We start from the raw sequence: 16,525 nt of genomic DNA, 5'->3' as shown, positions 1-16,525 counted from the left end.
CTGTAAAGGAAAGTGGGTCCCAGGCTCTCACATGTATAGAAACATTGTCATGATTTTAAAAATATGACTCAAACCACCATTATTTTTTGTTGTTTGAAATTCAATCAGTTCCCTCCTCATTTATGGTTAGGGGCTAGTCTGGGACTCAGAACACTGGGATTCAGTTCCTGGCTCTGCTCAGCTTGTGTGACTTTGGGCAAGTCGCTTGGGCCCAGCTCCTCATTGAAAGCAGGAGGAGTTCAGCACCTCCGTCCCTTTGAGGAGTTGGGCCTAAGTCTCTCTGGGCCTCAGTTCCCTTGCTGAACGCCCTGCCCTGCTGCACAGAGCTGTTGTAAGGCTAAATTTGTGAGTGCTGGAAACCAACAGCTGACTCTGTGCTCTGCTCATTTAAACACCAATTAGTTCCCCTCACCTGGACCTGATTGTGCCTCATCAGCAGATTAGCATGGGCTGGGGACCATTAAAGCACTAACTAGCCCCTGGATGCAGAGGGGAGAAGGTGGCATAGGTAGGACGTGCTGGGGAGAGAGGAAGGGTGGCAGAGCGAGAACTAAGAAGTGGGTGGAGAGATCTCTCCACTCCTTGGTGGAAGAGCTGTGGATGCTGCAAACCATGTGGTGTATGGGACAGCGAAGGTGGGGGGAAGAGCACTGTAAATAAACTACAGGGTGGTGGTTAACAAAAGGTCTCTGATCAGCTTGTGTTGGCAGAAGAGGGGAGCAAGACCTCACATTTTCACAGAATCCATCAAAGATTGTTAGTCTTGCAGCATAAGGACCAAGGGATGGAATCTATCTACACCAGAGGTGGGCAAACTATGGCCCATGGGACCATCCTGCCCAGCCCTTGAGCAGCATAGTAAGGGGGTGGCAGTGGTGTGCTCGGCGGTAGGGGGCCATGGGGGGCAGTCAGGGGACAGGGAGCGGTTGGATGGGGAGGAGGTTCTGGGGTGGTTGGTTGGGAATGGGGGGGGGGTTAGATGGGAGTCCCAGGGGGCCTGTCAGGGGACGGGGGGCAGTCAGGGGACAAGGAGCAGGGGGGGTTGGATGGGGGTGGAATCCCGGGGGGTGTGGTTTGGGGCGGGGGGTCCTGGGAGGGGGTGATCAGGGGACAAGGAGCAGGAAGGGGTTGGATGGGTCTGAGGGGGGCAGTCAGGGGGTGGGAAGTAGGAGGGGGTAGATAGAGGGTGGGGACCAGGCTGTATGGGGGGCACAGCCTTCCCTACCTGGCCCTCCATACAGTATTGCATCTCGATGTGGCCCTTGGGCCAAAAAGTTTGCCCACCCCCATCTACAGTCTTTGCCTTGGTCCTTCGATTCCATTCCATAACTACAGAAGATTATTATTTGTTGGATTTCAGGCCCTATCTCTACTAGGAAAATTGCACTGGTTTAACTAGATGGACTTAAACTCCTAATGTAGAGACACTTAAATCAGTGTAACCCCCCCGCTTAAATCAGATGATCATTTACTGACGCAAGCTGATGTAAGCGAGGGCTAAACTGGTCTGCAGCAGTGTAACTAGTGCTCTGTCTACACTTTTGGGGGGGGGTGTAGGCTGTGTGTAGCTACATGTCACAGTCAACAGGTGGCTGCATCCAGACTGCAATGTGTAGCTACTTGTGCCAGCCAGTGGCCGGTTCTGGCATGGGGGGGCTCAGCCTTTCCCCACTGCCAAAGTCTTTCCCTGCAGGGGGAGGCCTGGCTCAAGGAGGAGAGAGCTGTATAGCGTATGCACTTGGGTACATACCCATACCCTTCTACTCGTAAGCCATGCCCCACCATCTGCATTGCTGCTGAAACCCGTGCTGGGGGGCTGCCCCCGTACACGCTGCGGAAAGAAGCACAAAGTGTAGCTATAACCTAGACTGGCACAACTTTTCTAGTGTGGAGTAGGCAGGCCTGAGATTCGGACGATAGGGTGGGGGCTGGGAGTAAACAGAGGGAGCTGGTGAAAACAAGGGAGAGGATGAGAAAACAAACGTGACAGCTGCTAGTCACCTTGCTGGAAGCTGCTCAGATACTAGGCGAGGACAGGGTGTAAGACCCGCCAGAGAACAGGCTGACCTAGAGCACCACTGTATTTTCCACTGCAGGCATCCGATGAAGTGAGCTGTAGCTCAGGAAAGCTTATGCTCAAATAAATTGGTTAGTCTCTAAGGTGCCACAAGTCCTCCTTTTCTTTTTGCGGATACAGACTAACAGGGCTGCCCCTCTGAAACCTGTCTTTAGAGCTGTCTGCTTGCCCTCATCTCTTGTGGAGGGGAGTTCCGCAGCCACAGACCAGCTGCCTCTGGTCCCTGCCGGTGCCCGCCTGGCTCGCTTCCAGCAGCCTCCGAGCTGTTTACCTTGGGCTCGGGGTGGCTGCCGGGCAGTGCTACTTCCTCTTGGAAACACCTGACTCGGGCAGCCTCCCCACGCCCAGCCCTGGCAAAGCCCGTTTCCAGGGCAGGCTCCAGCCAGTGCTGCTTCTCACCACCAGCAGCAGCAGCGTCTCGCCTGCGAAGAGCCGCTGCCCTCCCCCCCCGCTCCCTTCTTCCCAACTAAACCAGGCTAATCAGATTCCAGCAGGGGGAGGAGCTGCCCCTTCGCACACCCCGAGCCAGCGGCTCCGGGACCCAGCGCCGCGCAGGGAGGGGGGCCGGCAGCATGCCCAGCATCCCCTCGGCCCGCGGGGCACCTGTCGGGGGCAGCTCGGCCGGCCCGCGGGCACCCAGCCGGCGCCGTGGAGCGCAGCGCGCAGGGGGAGGCAGGTGAATCAGGTGCCTGGCGGGCGAGCGGCGGGGCCAGGAGATGGGCGACCAGCCGCAGGCGGGGGGCAGGAGAGGGGCCAGCCCGCAGCCCCCCAAGGAGCGGCCCGGCAGAGGCACGGAGCCCCCCGGGCGGCGGCGGCGGCGGGGATCTCGGCGCAGACCCCTGCGCGCCCTGGGCAGCCTGGTCAGCCGCCTGCTGAAAACTTTGAGCGCCTTGTCGCACTTGGGAGGGGGGAGCCGCCGGGGGGGCGCGGAGCCGGAGGACGATGAGGGGGGGTTCCGGTGCCCGCCGGGCCCCCCGCCGGCCGGGCCCCCCGGGGCAGCCCCGCCGGAGGAGCAAGTCGGGGGAGGCAGCGGCTGGCCGGAGGCGCGGCGCTCCTGGAGCCCCCCGGGGGGCGCGGCGGAGGGGCGTCCCCCCGGGGTGCAGGGGCTGAAGAACCACGGCAACACCTGCTTCATGAACGCTGTGGTGCAGTGCCTGAGCAACACCGACCTGCTGGCCGAGTTCCTGGGCCTGGAGCGCTACCGTGCCCGCGGCGCGCCCGGAGAGGTCACCCAGCAGCTGGCAGCCCTGGTCCGGGCGCTCTGGACGCTGGACTACACCCCGCAGCTCTCCGTGGAGTTCAAGGTAGGATGGGGCACCCGGACCCCCAGCCACGGGCCGGGGCAAGGGGCGCCTGCCAGGCTCACTGGGGTGGGTGCCTAACCATGGCCCAGTGCTCAGGGGCTGTGGGTGCAGGGCGCTTTAACCCTAACCTTAACGCTGCCCCCAAGCCAACCTTAACGCCATTTCCAATCTAGTGCTAATCAAAATCACACAGCGCAGTGGCATCCAGCCGACCAGCGTGTGCGCCAGACTGATGCTGGTACTTCTAGTCCTCTCTCTATCTTTATTTACCTTAACAAGGAGTCACACTAGGGGTGCATCTCCATGCACTCCGTACCCTGTCACCCCAAGCCTCGGGTTTTGCAGTGCCAAGACCTTCTGAGCTAGAGGTGTGCCAGCTGTGCTTGGTTGTGGGGTAGGAGGTGGGCTCAGTCTGGTAAGTAGGTGCAGCAGGCTGGGGGATGGCTGCATGCTATGGACAAGAGGCTATCTTAGCAGGAGAATGAGTTGAGTCTGTGGGCCAGATCCTGCTGTGGGCTACGCTGTGTGAAGATATACTGATGGTACTGAGGCCCCAGTCCTGTACCCTGTTCAGTGTGGACCGACCTGGTGTGGCGGAGCTCCAGAGCCTTCAGTGGGTTATGTGCTGGCCCAGGTGTGTGCCCTGGTGGAAAAAGTTGCAGAGTTTAGGCATGAGTGGAACAGCCGGTCCTGTGGGCCAGTCCTGTGAGCCCTTACTCGTGTGAGTGGTGAGTATCGTCTGTACGATAGGGGAGTAAATTTCTTGCAGTCTTCCTGAGCCTTAGTTTTTCCATCTGTAAAATAGGGAGTGACACTGAACCACCAGTGTCGTGTGTTGAGATCCTCTGGGGAACAACAGTGCATAGACTAGAGAGAGCTAAGGGCAATGTGCCTAGCCCTGTGGCCTGATGCCCATGTGCCCAAGTACCCCAGCTCCTGCAGTTAGTACCACCCGTCTCTCCTGTGGCGCCGGCGTCAGATGAGGCTTCCTGGGAGCGCTCTCCGTGGCCAGGGTGTCACCTGGAAGCCCCAGTGCTAATCAGCAGGATTAGTGTTTGTAAAGCACTTTGAAGATGAAAATGGAATATTTATTATTAAGTAATTGCCAAGGAGCCCACCCACTCCCTGGCCCCCACCCCCACGCTGGTGAGAAGGCTGTCCAGCTGAGCCTGCCTGTATATGTGGGGCTAGAATCAGAGGCATCAGGAGTGGGTTCTCACCTGCCAGGCTTCCCAGATCCTTCCCCACATGGCAGCTGTGACAGCAGCTGCTCATGCTGAGCTAGTGCCAGTGTAGGTAGAATGAGCAGCCATCCCTGGAGAGGCGCAGAAGAATTGTAACAACCCCATTTCCACCCACTCACCCCTTTACTGAGAGCACCGAGGAGCCTGCATGCCTCCCTCACTTAAGTAGTGGAGTAAGCTCCCTTTTCCCTGCCTCCTGTGCTGGCTGCCATCGGGAGTGGCTGCTGGGTGCGGATTTTTAGTTCAGCCCTGCAATGGGATGAGCAGACTCCAGACACTCCCGTGATCTGTGAGAGAAGAATATGGAATCAGACTGGGAGCTGCCCGGGGGCAGGACTGTGAATTGTCTGGTGGGATCCCATCTCCCCCCTTCCCTGCACACCTATGATCTGGGCCTTTCACCAGAGGGCATCTCAGGGAGTGGAGGAGGCAGAGGCTAGGCTGGGGGCCTGGGGTAATGGGTGGCAAATGTTTGTTGTAGCTTTTATAGCATGCATCCTGCTATTGTAATAATGGGCACAATCTGCCTGTGTAAATCAGTGTAATGATGAGAGCCTCCCTCCCCAGATAGCTGCATTCCTAGGCAGGCAGGGAGGGAGGAAAAAAGTTCGCTCCTTAACTCTTAATTTCCTCCCCCGGGTGGTTATCTGTGTGTGACATCAATTTCCTCCCAATTTTTAATCTCCCTGGAAAATAAGATCTCCCGTGGGAATATGCAAGAGCTTGGAGGTTTTATGAGAGGCTGCAGAGCCCCACAATCTATTCATCCAAGTCCACAGCTCCTTTTATTTGAAGATCTCTCTGCTGGAGGTTGCGCTCTATGGTAATTCTGCTGCCTTTGCCCCATGGAGTTGCATGTAACCCTTGCATCAGTTGGGGTTGTAAAGGTGTATTGAGAAGGTTGGGGGAGCCCTAAATTAAAGCACTTCAGGCCATAATCTGATGATTGTTGGAGTCACAAAGGACTTCCCTTCAAGGCACATCACATGGGACATTTTCATCCTCTGACTCATCAGGTACTGGCCACTGTCAGCAGCAGCCAGAACAAATTTGAAGAGTCAGTTGTCTGATCCATCACTTGGGCAAAGGCTGTATGTTACTGAGACGAGCGTTCCTTTCCGTGCCGGCACAGCAGCCACTTCTAAAGATGTGAAATTGTTTTGTCTTCAGTTGCTTCCCCAATTGGAAAAGGCCCCAATCCACTCAGCTGACAAAGGAGAAACCCGAAGCAGAGCATTGTAACTTGAAGATCAGGCTCAGGAATGCTGGAGCATTTTTGTAGGTGGAGCCTTTATGGACACATTGATCTCCACCCACTTATATTTTGCAAGGAGTGAATTCTTCTGTCCAGAGCAGCCCTTTCCAAGCTGAATGTTTGCAGACCAGCCCCTAATTCTAATCAGTATTCAGCATTTTTACAAAGAAGGGGTGATAAGGAAATTTTGTCCTGTCCCAGCCAAAGGTGCTCTGAGCTAGCAGCCCTACAGGTGGCTGACTCGCGTTTGGGTCTGTTGGGGACAGCTGTGCCCGTGAGTTGTAACATGGAGCAGTGCTGGACTGCAATGTGTGCCAGCACAGGCCTGGTTTTGTCTGCGGCACAGACTTGGCCCATGAGGCTGGGTGCTATGTCGGTGCATCAGGACGCCACGGTGGTGCTGCTGAATGACCCCAGAATGCCAGCTCCTTGCCCCTGAGCCGTGTCCCAGGTCCAGGCAGTGGTACAGCATGATGGTGGCTCCTGGGCCATGGCTCACAGGGTGGGGAGTGGCACGGATAAATCCTGTGCAGAGCAGGAGAGCGTTGGTGTGCAGAGGAGCCCAGCGTTCTTTGGAAAAAAGACAGTCCTTCACTCCCCTTATTTGGCTGTGTGTTCTGGAGGTGGCTGATGGTCAGAGCAGCAGGCTGGGAGGCAGGAGTTCTAGCTTCCGTTCCTAATCCTTCCTCTGCCTCAGTCTGTCACCTTGAGCAAGTCCCCTGTTTCCTTTCCTGCATGGCCTGTGCTGGGAACGGGGTCGGGAAGGCTAAGGAATATTGTAGCTATTGTGCATGGCAGGGCAGAGCCCAGCTCGCTCTCCATGCTGACAGCTCTCTGGTGTCTTAAGCAACTTTTCCGATTTCTACTCGGGCACAGCCTGTTGAAAGGTCCTGGGATGCGCTCCCTGCAGTTCTCAGCTTTTAACTTGATTATAGACCCACTAGATCCGAACGTGAGCCCCAGAGGTCTGGTTCCAAACCTGCTCAGCAATGGGTGGGATTGGGAACCGGGGTTTTGCTCAGGCAGGACTCTGCCATGTCCACGCACCTTGGCCGATGACCAGCCTGTCAGCACGTTCCCGCCCAAGGAAAGTCGCCTCAAGCCCCCGATGTGAAAGCCAGGGCGTTTCGCCCCCCCAGCCGCGTACGAGACCTGGCCAGCAGGGTGGATTTGGGTGTGATAACGTGCAGTAGCAGTGTGAACTGGCAGTGAACTTCAGGCTGTGTTTCTAGGAAACAGCACAGTGAGTAGCTGCGTGAGAGCGAGAGAATGAAGAGCCCTATTGAGAGCATCTCCCGGTGTCCCAGTCAATTTCACATTCCTGGCCAGCAAAATCTCCCCTTCTCCGGTTCCCACGCGGCTGCTAGAAGCTTGGGAGGGAGCAATGAGCCCCGTTGTGTGGCACACAGATAACTTGTTGTGTGAGCTGTTCTGAGAGGAATGCCCAGCAGGCCCCGTGGTAACCCTACCTTGGGGAGCCACGCCTGGGAACGCGCAGAAGAGAGCCAGCTACATTCTAACTGAGCTGGCCATGCGTAGCCCAGAGCCCATGGCAGGGGTGAGGCCGAGCGACTGCTCCACCTTGAATAGGCTCCACAAGGGAGTTCCTGCAACAGCCCGAGTGAGTCCTGCGATGTGTCAGTGACTGGGACGTGAGCGGTTGTGCCTAGTGGTTGGAGCAGGAGCCAGGAATGGGAATCCATCGGTTAGAGCTGATGTCAGGAGCCAGGGATTGGGGCTGAGGGTTAGGACCAGATGACCTGGCGTGAGGCAAGGCAGGCTCCAGGGCAGGAGTAGAATTGGAACAAGGCAGCAGCAGGATCGGAACAAAGTGGGAGCAAAGCTGGGAAAAAGCAGGCACAGAAGTTGTTGCAGCAAGGAGCGAATGAGGAGTTGCTGGACTTAAGAGCTGGTCTCCTGCCTCTTCCAATCAAGCAGGTTGTAGCAGGCTGCCTGACTGGCTACACAGCCCAGCTGTGCTTGTTAGGTCGCCCAGAGACTGGCTCTGCAGGAATGTCTTCACTGCAATAAAAAACCCACAGCACCGCCGCAGCTGGCCCAGGTCAGCTGAGTCTCAGATCCTGGGCTGCGGGCTCAGGCCGTGGGGCTAAAATGGCAGTGGAGATGTCTGGGCTCAGGCTGGAGCCTGGGCTCTGAGGCCCCGCAAGGCAGGAGGTGTCTACGCTGCCGTTCTTAGCCCTGCAGCCCCAAGCCCTGCGAGTCCAAGTCAGCTGACCATGCTCTGAGACCCAGTGCTGCAGGTTTTTATTGCAGTGTAGACATAGCTTTGCTCCTGGCTGTCCATGCGGCAGGATTTTAGAGGGCAGGATGAATTATGAGTAACAAAAGAACCACCACTTCCAACCTTGCCAACCCCACTGCCTTGCCCATGTGGCTCTCCTGAGCTCTGGCCCCTCCCCAGTCCCCTCCCTCTTCTCCATCGCAAGCCTTCTGCTGTTCTTGCACAGCCCCATCCTCGGTTTGAGCTCCCTCCCACACCTGGGATCTCTTTGCTGAGCGCTGCAGCTCAGCCCCCGGAGACGCTTGCTCGGATAGAAATGATCAGACTGAAAGTTTCGGAACAGCTTCTCCCAGCAATTAGCAGAGCTAGCAATTTCCAGCACTTGTGTAACTTCCCCAGCCCGCATTAGGCTGCTCAGCCTTTTTATTTATTTTTTTAAAATTTCCCTTGGAAGCCACTTAAATAGTTGCTCAACCCCCTCCTACCTTGGGTTCATCCCCGGCTGGAATACCCCCGCACAGGCTGGCAAGGAATTGGGCAGCACCAGCCAGGGACGCTGCTGTGTAGCAGTTGGAACAAAGCTGTGCTCTGATCCTCGCTCTCTGTGATCAAGTCGCTGGTCTAAGTCATGCCTCCAGCGAGGACGCTGGGTAACCGGCTCTCTGGGAGTCCGAGGCTGTGTGGGGAACGGCGCTTTCCCAGGGAGAGAAATCATGCGGACGGAGGTATCCCCGCAGACTCGCGGCTGTACTTTCCCGCTCAGCGCTCCTGTGCCGCTTGCACAAATGGGCAGCAAAACGTTTTCTCGCAGAAGCCCTGGGGATTCCTGCAACACGTGGGAGCCCCGGTCGCTGCTTGCTGCCGGCTGGCTGAACGTACAGCACTGAATGCTTTTCTCCCTTAATGGGCTCATCCTGGCAGCTTGTTGAAAAGGCCGGCCGGGCTGAACGGGCCCATTCCGAGACCGCTCCTCTCGTGATTTGTTTCTCCGATGCTTTTCTGCGCCCCTTCTGTGGGCACTGTAGCGTTTCCAGCCTCGTGCTGCCGTCACTGGCCTTTCTTTTAATGCGTTCTGACATCCTTTCTCAGCAGCCAGCCAAGGGGACCCCTCACACGCACACTCACGCTTCAGGCCTCTGACTCCGTGGGCAGGGGAACGTTAACGCTCACCCTAACCCCCGCAGTGTTACTGGAGGGAAGGTGGCTTTAAGCAGGTAGGATGTTGTACTCTTAGGGCCTTCTCAGGCCGTAAGCCTGTAACCTCTGCGTCCAGGAAAGGAAGGGGCCGAAAATACAGCAGAGCTGGAGCAGAGGCCGGGAGAGATCCCAGGGGTGGAACCTAGCACAGTGTCAGACTATGGAGTTACATAATAAAAGCTGCAGGGCTGGGATTTGCAAAGGAGCCTGGTGCCCAAATCCCATTGGAAGTTGAGTACTCAACTCCCAGAGGCTAAAGAGCAGCTGTAGGCAATTCAGGGCAAGGGGTGTATGGCCAGCATGTTGCACAGGGGGCTCTGGTCTCAATTGGGGTCTCCGGGCATTACTCTAATATTACTAAGAATAACACGATGTGCCCAGAAGCACAAACAGGTGGGCTGGAAAGCCTGGGAATGGGAGGGCACCTCACTGCCATGGGGCAATAGCTGACCCTGTGGGATAGTGAGTACCGGCCTGTGAACTCTACAGGGAGGACAGATGAGGTGCCGGAGGTGGGGGGCAGTGATATTCCTGATGATCCAACAAGGGAACATTTCCAAGTGGGGAGGTCCCCTGCTCAAACCTGTCCGGCCAGTGCCCTGAGTCACCGGGTGCAGACACCTGAGGGCATAGTGCTGCTGGCTTCCATGTCATGACAACATCCTTCATTGCTCAATGTTGAGGGAGCTCGAAGAGGCCACTGAAGCAGCGTGTGAACCACCTGCGTATAACCTGTCACATGTCCTAACAGGACAGCAGCCGGAGAGGTCGTTTCTCTCCCCTTTACGTGATTGGCTCTTGGACCAGCTCATTAGAGCACATGAGGGGGGATGCTCTGCTCGACTTGGGGTGATATTTTCAAAAGGGCCTAAGTGACGTAGGAGCCTACATCACATTGAGAGCCAATGGGACTCTGGCACCTAAAGCACTTAGGCAATTTCGAAAAATTTGCCCTTATGTAGCACCCAGGAGTTGTTTCAAGGCATAACTATAGGTGAGCCACAAATCACTAGCTGCAAGAAGAGTGACCCAGCCAGCAGGTGATGCCTGGTGAGCCAAGTGGGTGCAGCTACACTTTTCTTCTTCAAAAAAATCAAATGCAGCTAAACCAGAGCATCGCCCTCAAAGGGATGCAGCCAGTTATTCAAACCCACAAACGTACATCTCGGAATGGAGACAGGTGCTGGAGATCTCTCGCTGGCTGGCTGATTGTGTGGCCACTTCCAGTTCCCAAATCAGCTCCTTCGGGAGCGGCCCATTCAGCTGCTGGGATGCACCCCTTGGAGCCCAGGTTCTGCTCTCTGGCATTGTCCATGTCGGTGACTGAGTGAGCCTGGGTTACTCCTGTCAGACCCGGCGTGCTGTCTGGTGGTCTGGGTGCCCTCGAGGAGCAGCCAGCATCCTTTGCTTTGGTTAATCTCATTTATACCTGCTGTCCTTCGTGGGGGTGGGGAGGTGTGTCAAATTCTGGGTGCTGGAGCTGTCAAGGCTAGAGAAGACTGTGAGGAAGTTCAGAGGGACCGGACAAAACCAGGGGACTGATCAGTTTGGTGGCAGGTAACATTCACGGTTGGAGCCAATGCGAGGTAAAGCAGCCAGGAAGGAATGATTTGAATTACCCAGACACCCTGAGCGTTTCTAAACTAGCTACAACCGCTGAGGGAAAAGAAGTGGGAGTCTCTGTGGGCTGTTCAATAAAGACGTCTGCTCAGTGGGCAGCAGCGGTAAATAAAACAGATTGTTAGGGTGTATAAGGAATGGGACCGAGAATAATACAGAAGATCTTCTTATCTGTTATAGCTGTAGTTCACCTTCTCCTGGGGTATGGTGTTCTGTTCTGGTCATCTCAAAGAGCAGACAGGAGAAACAGACAGAGATCAGAGTCAGGTAACGAAGTCTCTCCAAACCTTTAACCGTTTTCAGTATAAAAGGAATTGGGAAAGTTTGGCCTGTAGATGACTCAGAGGGGAGGTAGTACAGCGATACAGAATAGCGAGTGGCATGGAGAAGGGAGATCACTTGTTCCTGTTTATCCTTTCTTGTGTGATAAGAACAAAGGAATGTTCAAATAAAACAATAAACACTTTTCCACAGTGCACAATTGTCCTGTGGAACTTGCTGCCACAAGATCTCGCTGAGGACGACGACTTGGACGGAATTAAAAAAGGAGTAGCTATTTCTATGGAGAGTAAGAACATCTGCAGTGAAATTACAAAGGGTAAAAATATTACAGGCATATAAACCCTGCTAGCTCCGGGCAGAAGCCAGTCCCTGGCAGGCTGGGGCCAGGAAGGGGCAGGTTAGTACACAATTGTCCATTGTGGGGATTGTTACCCCTTCCTCTGGCGAATCTGGCCACTGTCCCGGGGGAAGGGGGATACTGGACTGGATGGACCCGTGATCTGGCCATTCCTATGCTCCTGCTCGTCCTCTCTTGAGCGACAGCTGTGATCCTTTTCCTCTGAGGCATCTCTTCTGTATAACAGAGCTATTGACTGACTCCTGGGGCAGAAAGAGAGTGTTACCCAAAGCAGCAGTTGCCCAGGTGGTTGCGGTGTCGCACACTGGAGAACAGGGCACAGGAGCGGGAGGCGGGAGACCCGGGTTCTATTCTCCGCGCTGCCACTGACTCACAACCTGACCTTGGGCAAGTCGCGTCCTCGCTCGATGCCTCAGTTTCCCCACCTGTGAACTAGGGCTAGCATTCCTTACCAGCTGGACCAAGCTCTTTGAGGGTCCTAGAGGAAGAACACAATGGAGGGCAGGGCTGTGCTAGTGCCTGAAGGCTAAGGCCAACAGTCCATGAATGGAGGGTTTGTGTTTACCTGGGGGTGGTTTACTGTGCTGCTGTTTCCCCAGGGCAGGTTTTGTCCCCTGCATGTGTGCTTCCTTCTGTGTGCAACGTGCCATAGCTGCACAGTACCTGCCCCGTGCCAGGGTGGCTGGGATCCCATCCACCCCCGGCTGCAGACGCTTGGGGTGTTGCTCGGCTGCAGGATCTGCTGGGCCACATAGTTGTAAATCCCATGGCTTCCCACAAGCGAAGGAACTGCCGTGGGTCATCGCTGGGGCACCAGGCAGAACATCTCTGTCTGTCGGGTCCCGTGGCCTTGGAGGCCGTGCAGCCAGCAGGATTGGGCCCCTAGTGCGTGGTTCGTTGTATGTGTCTGTGGCCCGCAGGCAGAGCTGGGGATGGCAGCCGTGGGGTAGTGCCCCATGCGTGTGATCTTACACACCTGTGTGGCCAGCAGTGCGGTCATCAGCAGCTTTCTGGCTGTTCTTGTCCTGCTGGTAGCAAAGCTTGGTTGTACGTCCCATTCCCCTCTCCAGGGGCTCCGGGGTTACCTTCTGGGGGGTGTCAGAGGCATACGGAGGCCTGACCTCAGCCTGAACGTGGCTAGCAATCCTGCAGATGCTTCCCAAGCGGGACTAGACCCCAGCTGGCCCCTCACAGCAGTGCTGACTCTGCAGGGCTCCCAGGTGCCGACGCTGTCTCTAGCCACTGGGTTTGGCGGCTGTGCTGGGTGGATCAGCGGAGTAAGTGGGGGCTCTTTTCTGATCATAAAACGGTGACAACTCGTGGCATGGATGTTGACATCTGTGTCCAAACTGACACGTACCTCAGTTTGGGGCAGGGTGGATAAAAATCAATGATTTTTTTAAAAAAAAAAAAATCGGATTTTTTTTATTAAATGCTTTTTGAGAAAAAACTACGTAAAGATAGTTTTAATTAAGATCCATTATAGCTAAAAGATATCTCATCATGGAATAGGGATTATAAATTCTAATTCTATAGTGTGAGACAATATGTTCATATAATGTTTAAGAAAAGTTTTGTAAATTAATTCCAATAGTTCGTGGATTAGGGACACAATCTTATGGGGTTCCAGGGGCTTCTGTATAGATTATTTAGGTTAATCTTTCTATCTACCCAATGGGTCTCAGTGCTCAGTCTAGAAGATACTATCAGGAGATGCTTAGTTTTGCAGTTCTCAAACTGTGGATTTGTGTCTCCAGAGGTAACATGCTTGTTAACAGCAAAAATGTTTTAAAATAAATAAATAATATATAGAGGTGAGAAATAACAGACCTCAAACTCTATTGTCCCTCTGCAAATTTGTGTGCACAGAGTCAATCCCTTCTTACCTCTCTCTAAAAGTGCAAAGTTTTAAAAAGGTCAATGAATAGAAGATTGTTGGGGGCGGAATAGATCTGGACAAGGAGAAGAAGTCTGGAGATAAATGTGAGAAGCAAGGGACGTAGGCTTGTTTTGTTAAAATATTATGTTTGCAGTTGAAGAAAAAAATCCAGAATACTTAACCTTGTTGTTTTAGTTAAATAAAACAATTTAAATGTCTGTCTGGTGGTTTTCTCCTTATATAGCATGGCAAGAAAATCGTCCAAATATTAATGATAGTTCGCCTCCCAATGACATCATAAATATCTGCTTCAATTACCTTTGGTAAATTAAATCACCAAATAATCATTCATTTTCTGATCTAGCTGTAAAACTAATCTGAAACGTTTTCAAAATAAATCACTGTTTAAAAATGCATGGTGTTTACCTTCTAAAAATGAAACCTACATCTCTGTCTCGGAATTGTGAAGAATATGTAGTAAGGTTATAATAACCAACAAGATGCACTTTTATGTAGAAAACCATGATTAAATCAAGTCTTCCTGACTAGTGATTTAAATCAAATCCACCCTGGTTTGCGGGGTGCCTCCATATCCCCCCTGCGTGGTTCCAGTTGGATGTGGTATTATTCACTTCCTGCCTTTAATCCACTCAGCAGTGTCGCCATGTGGCTGTTAAACACCTGACATGACATGCAACGCCCCAGAGCTGGCTGCATTTGAGTGTGTGTATGGGTGGGGGGGAAGGTGACCCCGGTCTGAATTATCTGCATAGCACTTGGGGCTACGTCGGGGTCCATGGGGCCAGGAAGCCCCGCAGAGATGGATGGAGGAGATTATTGGGTGTTTTCTTTGCACCTCCTGGCTGTCTGTCCATCTGCAGGAGGATGAATTATGTTGAGGTGATTAAAGAACCGGTGTGGGGGCATGCCCCGCACAAAGAAACCACTCCCCTCCTGACAGAGGAAATGCCGTCCTTGCCCCACAGCAGGGTCCCTGGAGGTCACGGCCCATGGCTCAGAACAGGGAGTGCCCCGGTGATCAAACCTCCTGGCGTGGGCTGGGGGGTCTAACTGCCCAGGCAGGGGGGTTGTCTCGCCAGGTTGCAGGAAAGGCTGGAGAGGCTGCTTATGCCAACCCCACCCAGCCCCAGGGAAGAACGTCAGAGCTGGGCACGGGTCCTGTTAGAGCTGCCTGCATTGCTGCAGGGAGAGGAGGAGCTCAGATCAGGAGACACCCTCTTTCCCCCTCACCTTCCCTTGAGATGGCCCCTGCAGCGCCCTGCGCTGGGCATGAAACTGGTGGGGTGGGGGCCAGGAGCTAGTTAGTCTGTGCCCTGTGTGCCAGGCAGCGTGGCTCTCAGGGCCTCAGCAGGGCAGGGAGGCAGGGGCTGGGGGATCCACAACTAGGCAGCTCCACTACCAGATCCTCCCCCGAGAAGTGTCCGGGTGCAAGGTCCCCATGGAGCAGTGTTGGGGGATGCCTTCCCCTTGCCCCCAATTCTGCACCCCTGTGCACCCCGGCTTGGTGTGGGCACTGGGATTTACCCTTAACCGAGGGGGTGGGAATTGCGTCTTCTGATCATGCTATTGACCAGCAGAGGAGGGGTGAAGGGCCCAGTCCTGGGTGCCCTCTGGCTCCTTTGTGCAGGCTAGGGTGGCCCACAGGGGCTGGAGAACACCCCTGATGTAGGGGGCCTCTGATGGCCCAGGGCAGAGCTGCCTCTCCTGGCTCCACCCCACACAGAAGTTGCCGGGTAGGGGGTGGGACAAGGGGCAGATAGGGAATAAACAGGGTGATGGGGCACCCCCTGGCCAGGCCTCTTTCTGCCCACAGCCATAGGAGCCAGACTGCCCTACCGGGAGCCGAACTGGCCCTTGGCAGCCCCTGAGTGGGGGGCATTCTCCACCTCCCCATGGCTCGGCACTAGCATAGGGGTACACCTGGCCCAGGGTACCTGCTGAGTGGCTCACAGACCCTCTCCCCATTCCAGTGGGCATGCGGGATTGATGTGGGGGACATGCCAGGGCTGTACCGAGTCGGAGGCAGGGCACAGCCCACCACTGAGGGGCTGCATGGCCAGGGGGCACAGCCTTAGCTCTGCTGTGCCCTGCAGTCTATGGGACACTGGCTTTGCCACCTTGCAGCAGGGCACTGGGCTCTCAGATCTGGGTGCCTGCCTCGGGCAGGAGCCAACAGCAGCTGCTGCAGAGGAAGGTGACTCCTGCCCTGCCCGCCTCCTGCGTGGGGCTCGGCTCGCACCCTGCATGGGGGTCACTCTGCCTCCTACCAGTGGGGATTCTTGAGGGATTCCCCAGCCCCTCAGCAGACTCTGTTCTCTGGCTGCAGCGAGGTGCTGCTTTCCGGAGGGCTGCCAGGCCCCCAGGCTGTCTGGGCCTTGCCTGGAGTTTGAACAGGCTGATCCAGATGCTAGAGGCTCACGGCAGCACCATCTGGGGCAGCTCAAGGAAGTGGTGACAATGCCCTTAGTTGTGCAGGGTCGCTTCGTTCCACTGGGAAGACCTGTACCCGCTGGCAAGCTGCGCTCTTCGCAGCCTCAGCGCGAGTGACTCGCATGGCCCTTCTTCCCGAAACTACGCCAGGTGGCCAGAGGAATGCACCTGGATCTGCCAGCCAGCGCTGACGGGTGAAATGCGCCAGGCGGGGCACTGGCCAGCGCAGAACAGGGAAGCAGAGAGAGGGTGTCGGTGCTCATATGGACAGGTGGTCAGGCTCTGCAAGGGGCATGTCTTTTTAACCCTTCGAATGCTGCCAGGTGCTCGGGTGCCAGGCACTGGCGTGATGCCGAGTGGAGTGCCGGGTGATTTCCAAGCAGCCGTTGATTTCCAGGGGGGGGCTGCAGGCCAGCTGTGAAAGGGTTAAATGTAGCTGCCCATCTCGGTAGCTTCAACAGGTGTTGCTGCAACGAGCTGGCACCGATCCTGCCCTTGCCATGGGGGGGAGCCTTGGTCTGTATCTGCCCACTACCCAGGAGCTGGGGAGCATCAGCCATTCTGATGTCATTAATGGGGGAGGGAATTCAGTGATTGGGAAGGGCAGACAGCACTG

The 16,525-nt window shown here is 55.3% G+C and overlaps 1 protein-coding gene across 1 annotated transcript in view; it reads left to right on the top strand.

Moving 5' to 3' along the window:
• The first annotated feature begins 2,507 nt into the window (after nucleotides 1-2,507).
• The window catches only part of USP43 (ubiquitin specific peptidase 43), a 185,047-nt gene continuing 171,029 nt past the window's right edge, over nucleotides 2,508-16,525 (top strand). The window contains exon 1 of the mRNA XM_037914655.2: nucleotides 2,508-3,381. Within this exon, the coding sequence (XP_037770583.1) occupies nucleotides 2,794-3,381 (588 nt within the window). The 5' untranslated portion in view covers nucleotides 2,508-2,793. The remainder of the gene's footprint in view (nucleotides 3,382-16,525) is intronic.

The sequence above is a fragment of the Chelonia mydas genome, chromosome 14 (genome assembly GCF_015237465.2).
Source record: "Chelonia mydas isolate rCheMyd1 chromosome 14, rCheMyd1.pri.v2, whole genome shotgun sequence".
Taxonomy (NCBI): domain Eukaryota; kingdom Metazoa; phylum Chordata; order Testudines; family Cheloniidae; genus Chelonia; species Chelonia mydas.
The sequence above is the reverse complement of the archived record's forward strand: the minus strand, read 5'-3'. Positions and strand labels throughout refer to the sequence as shown.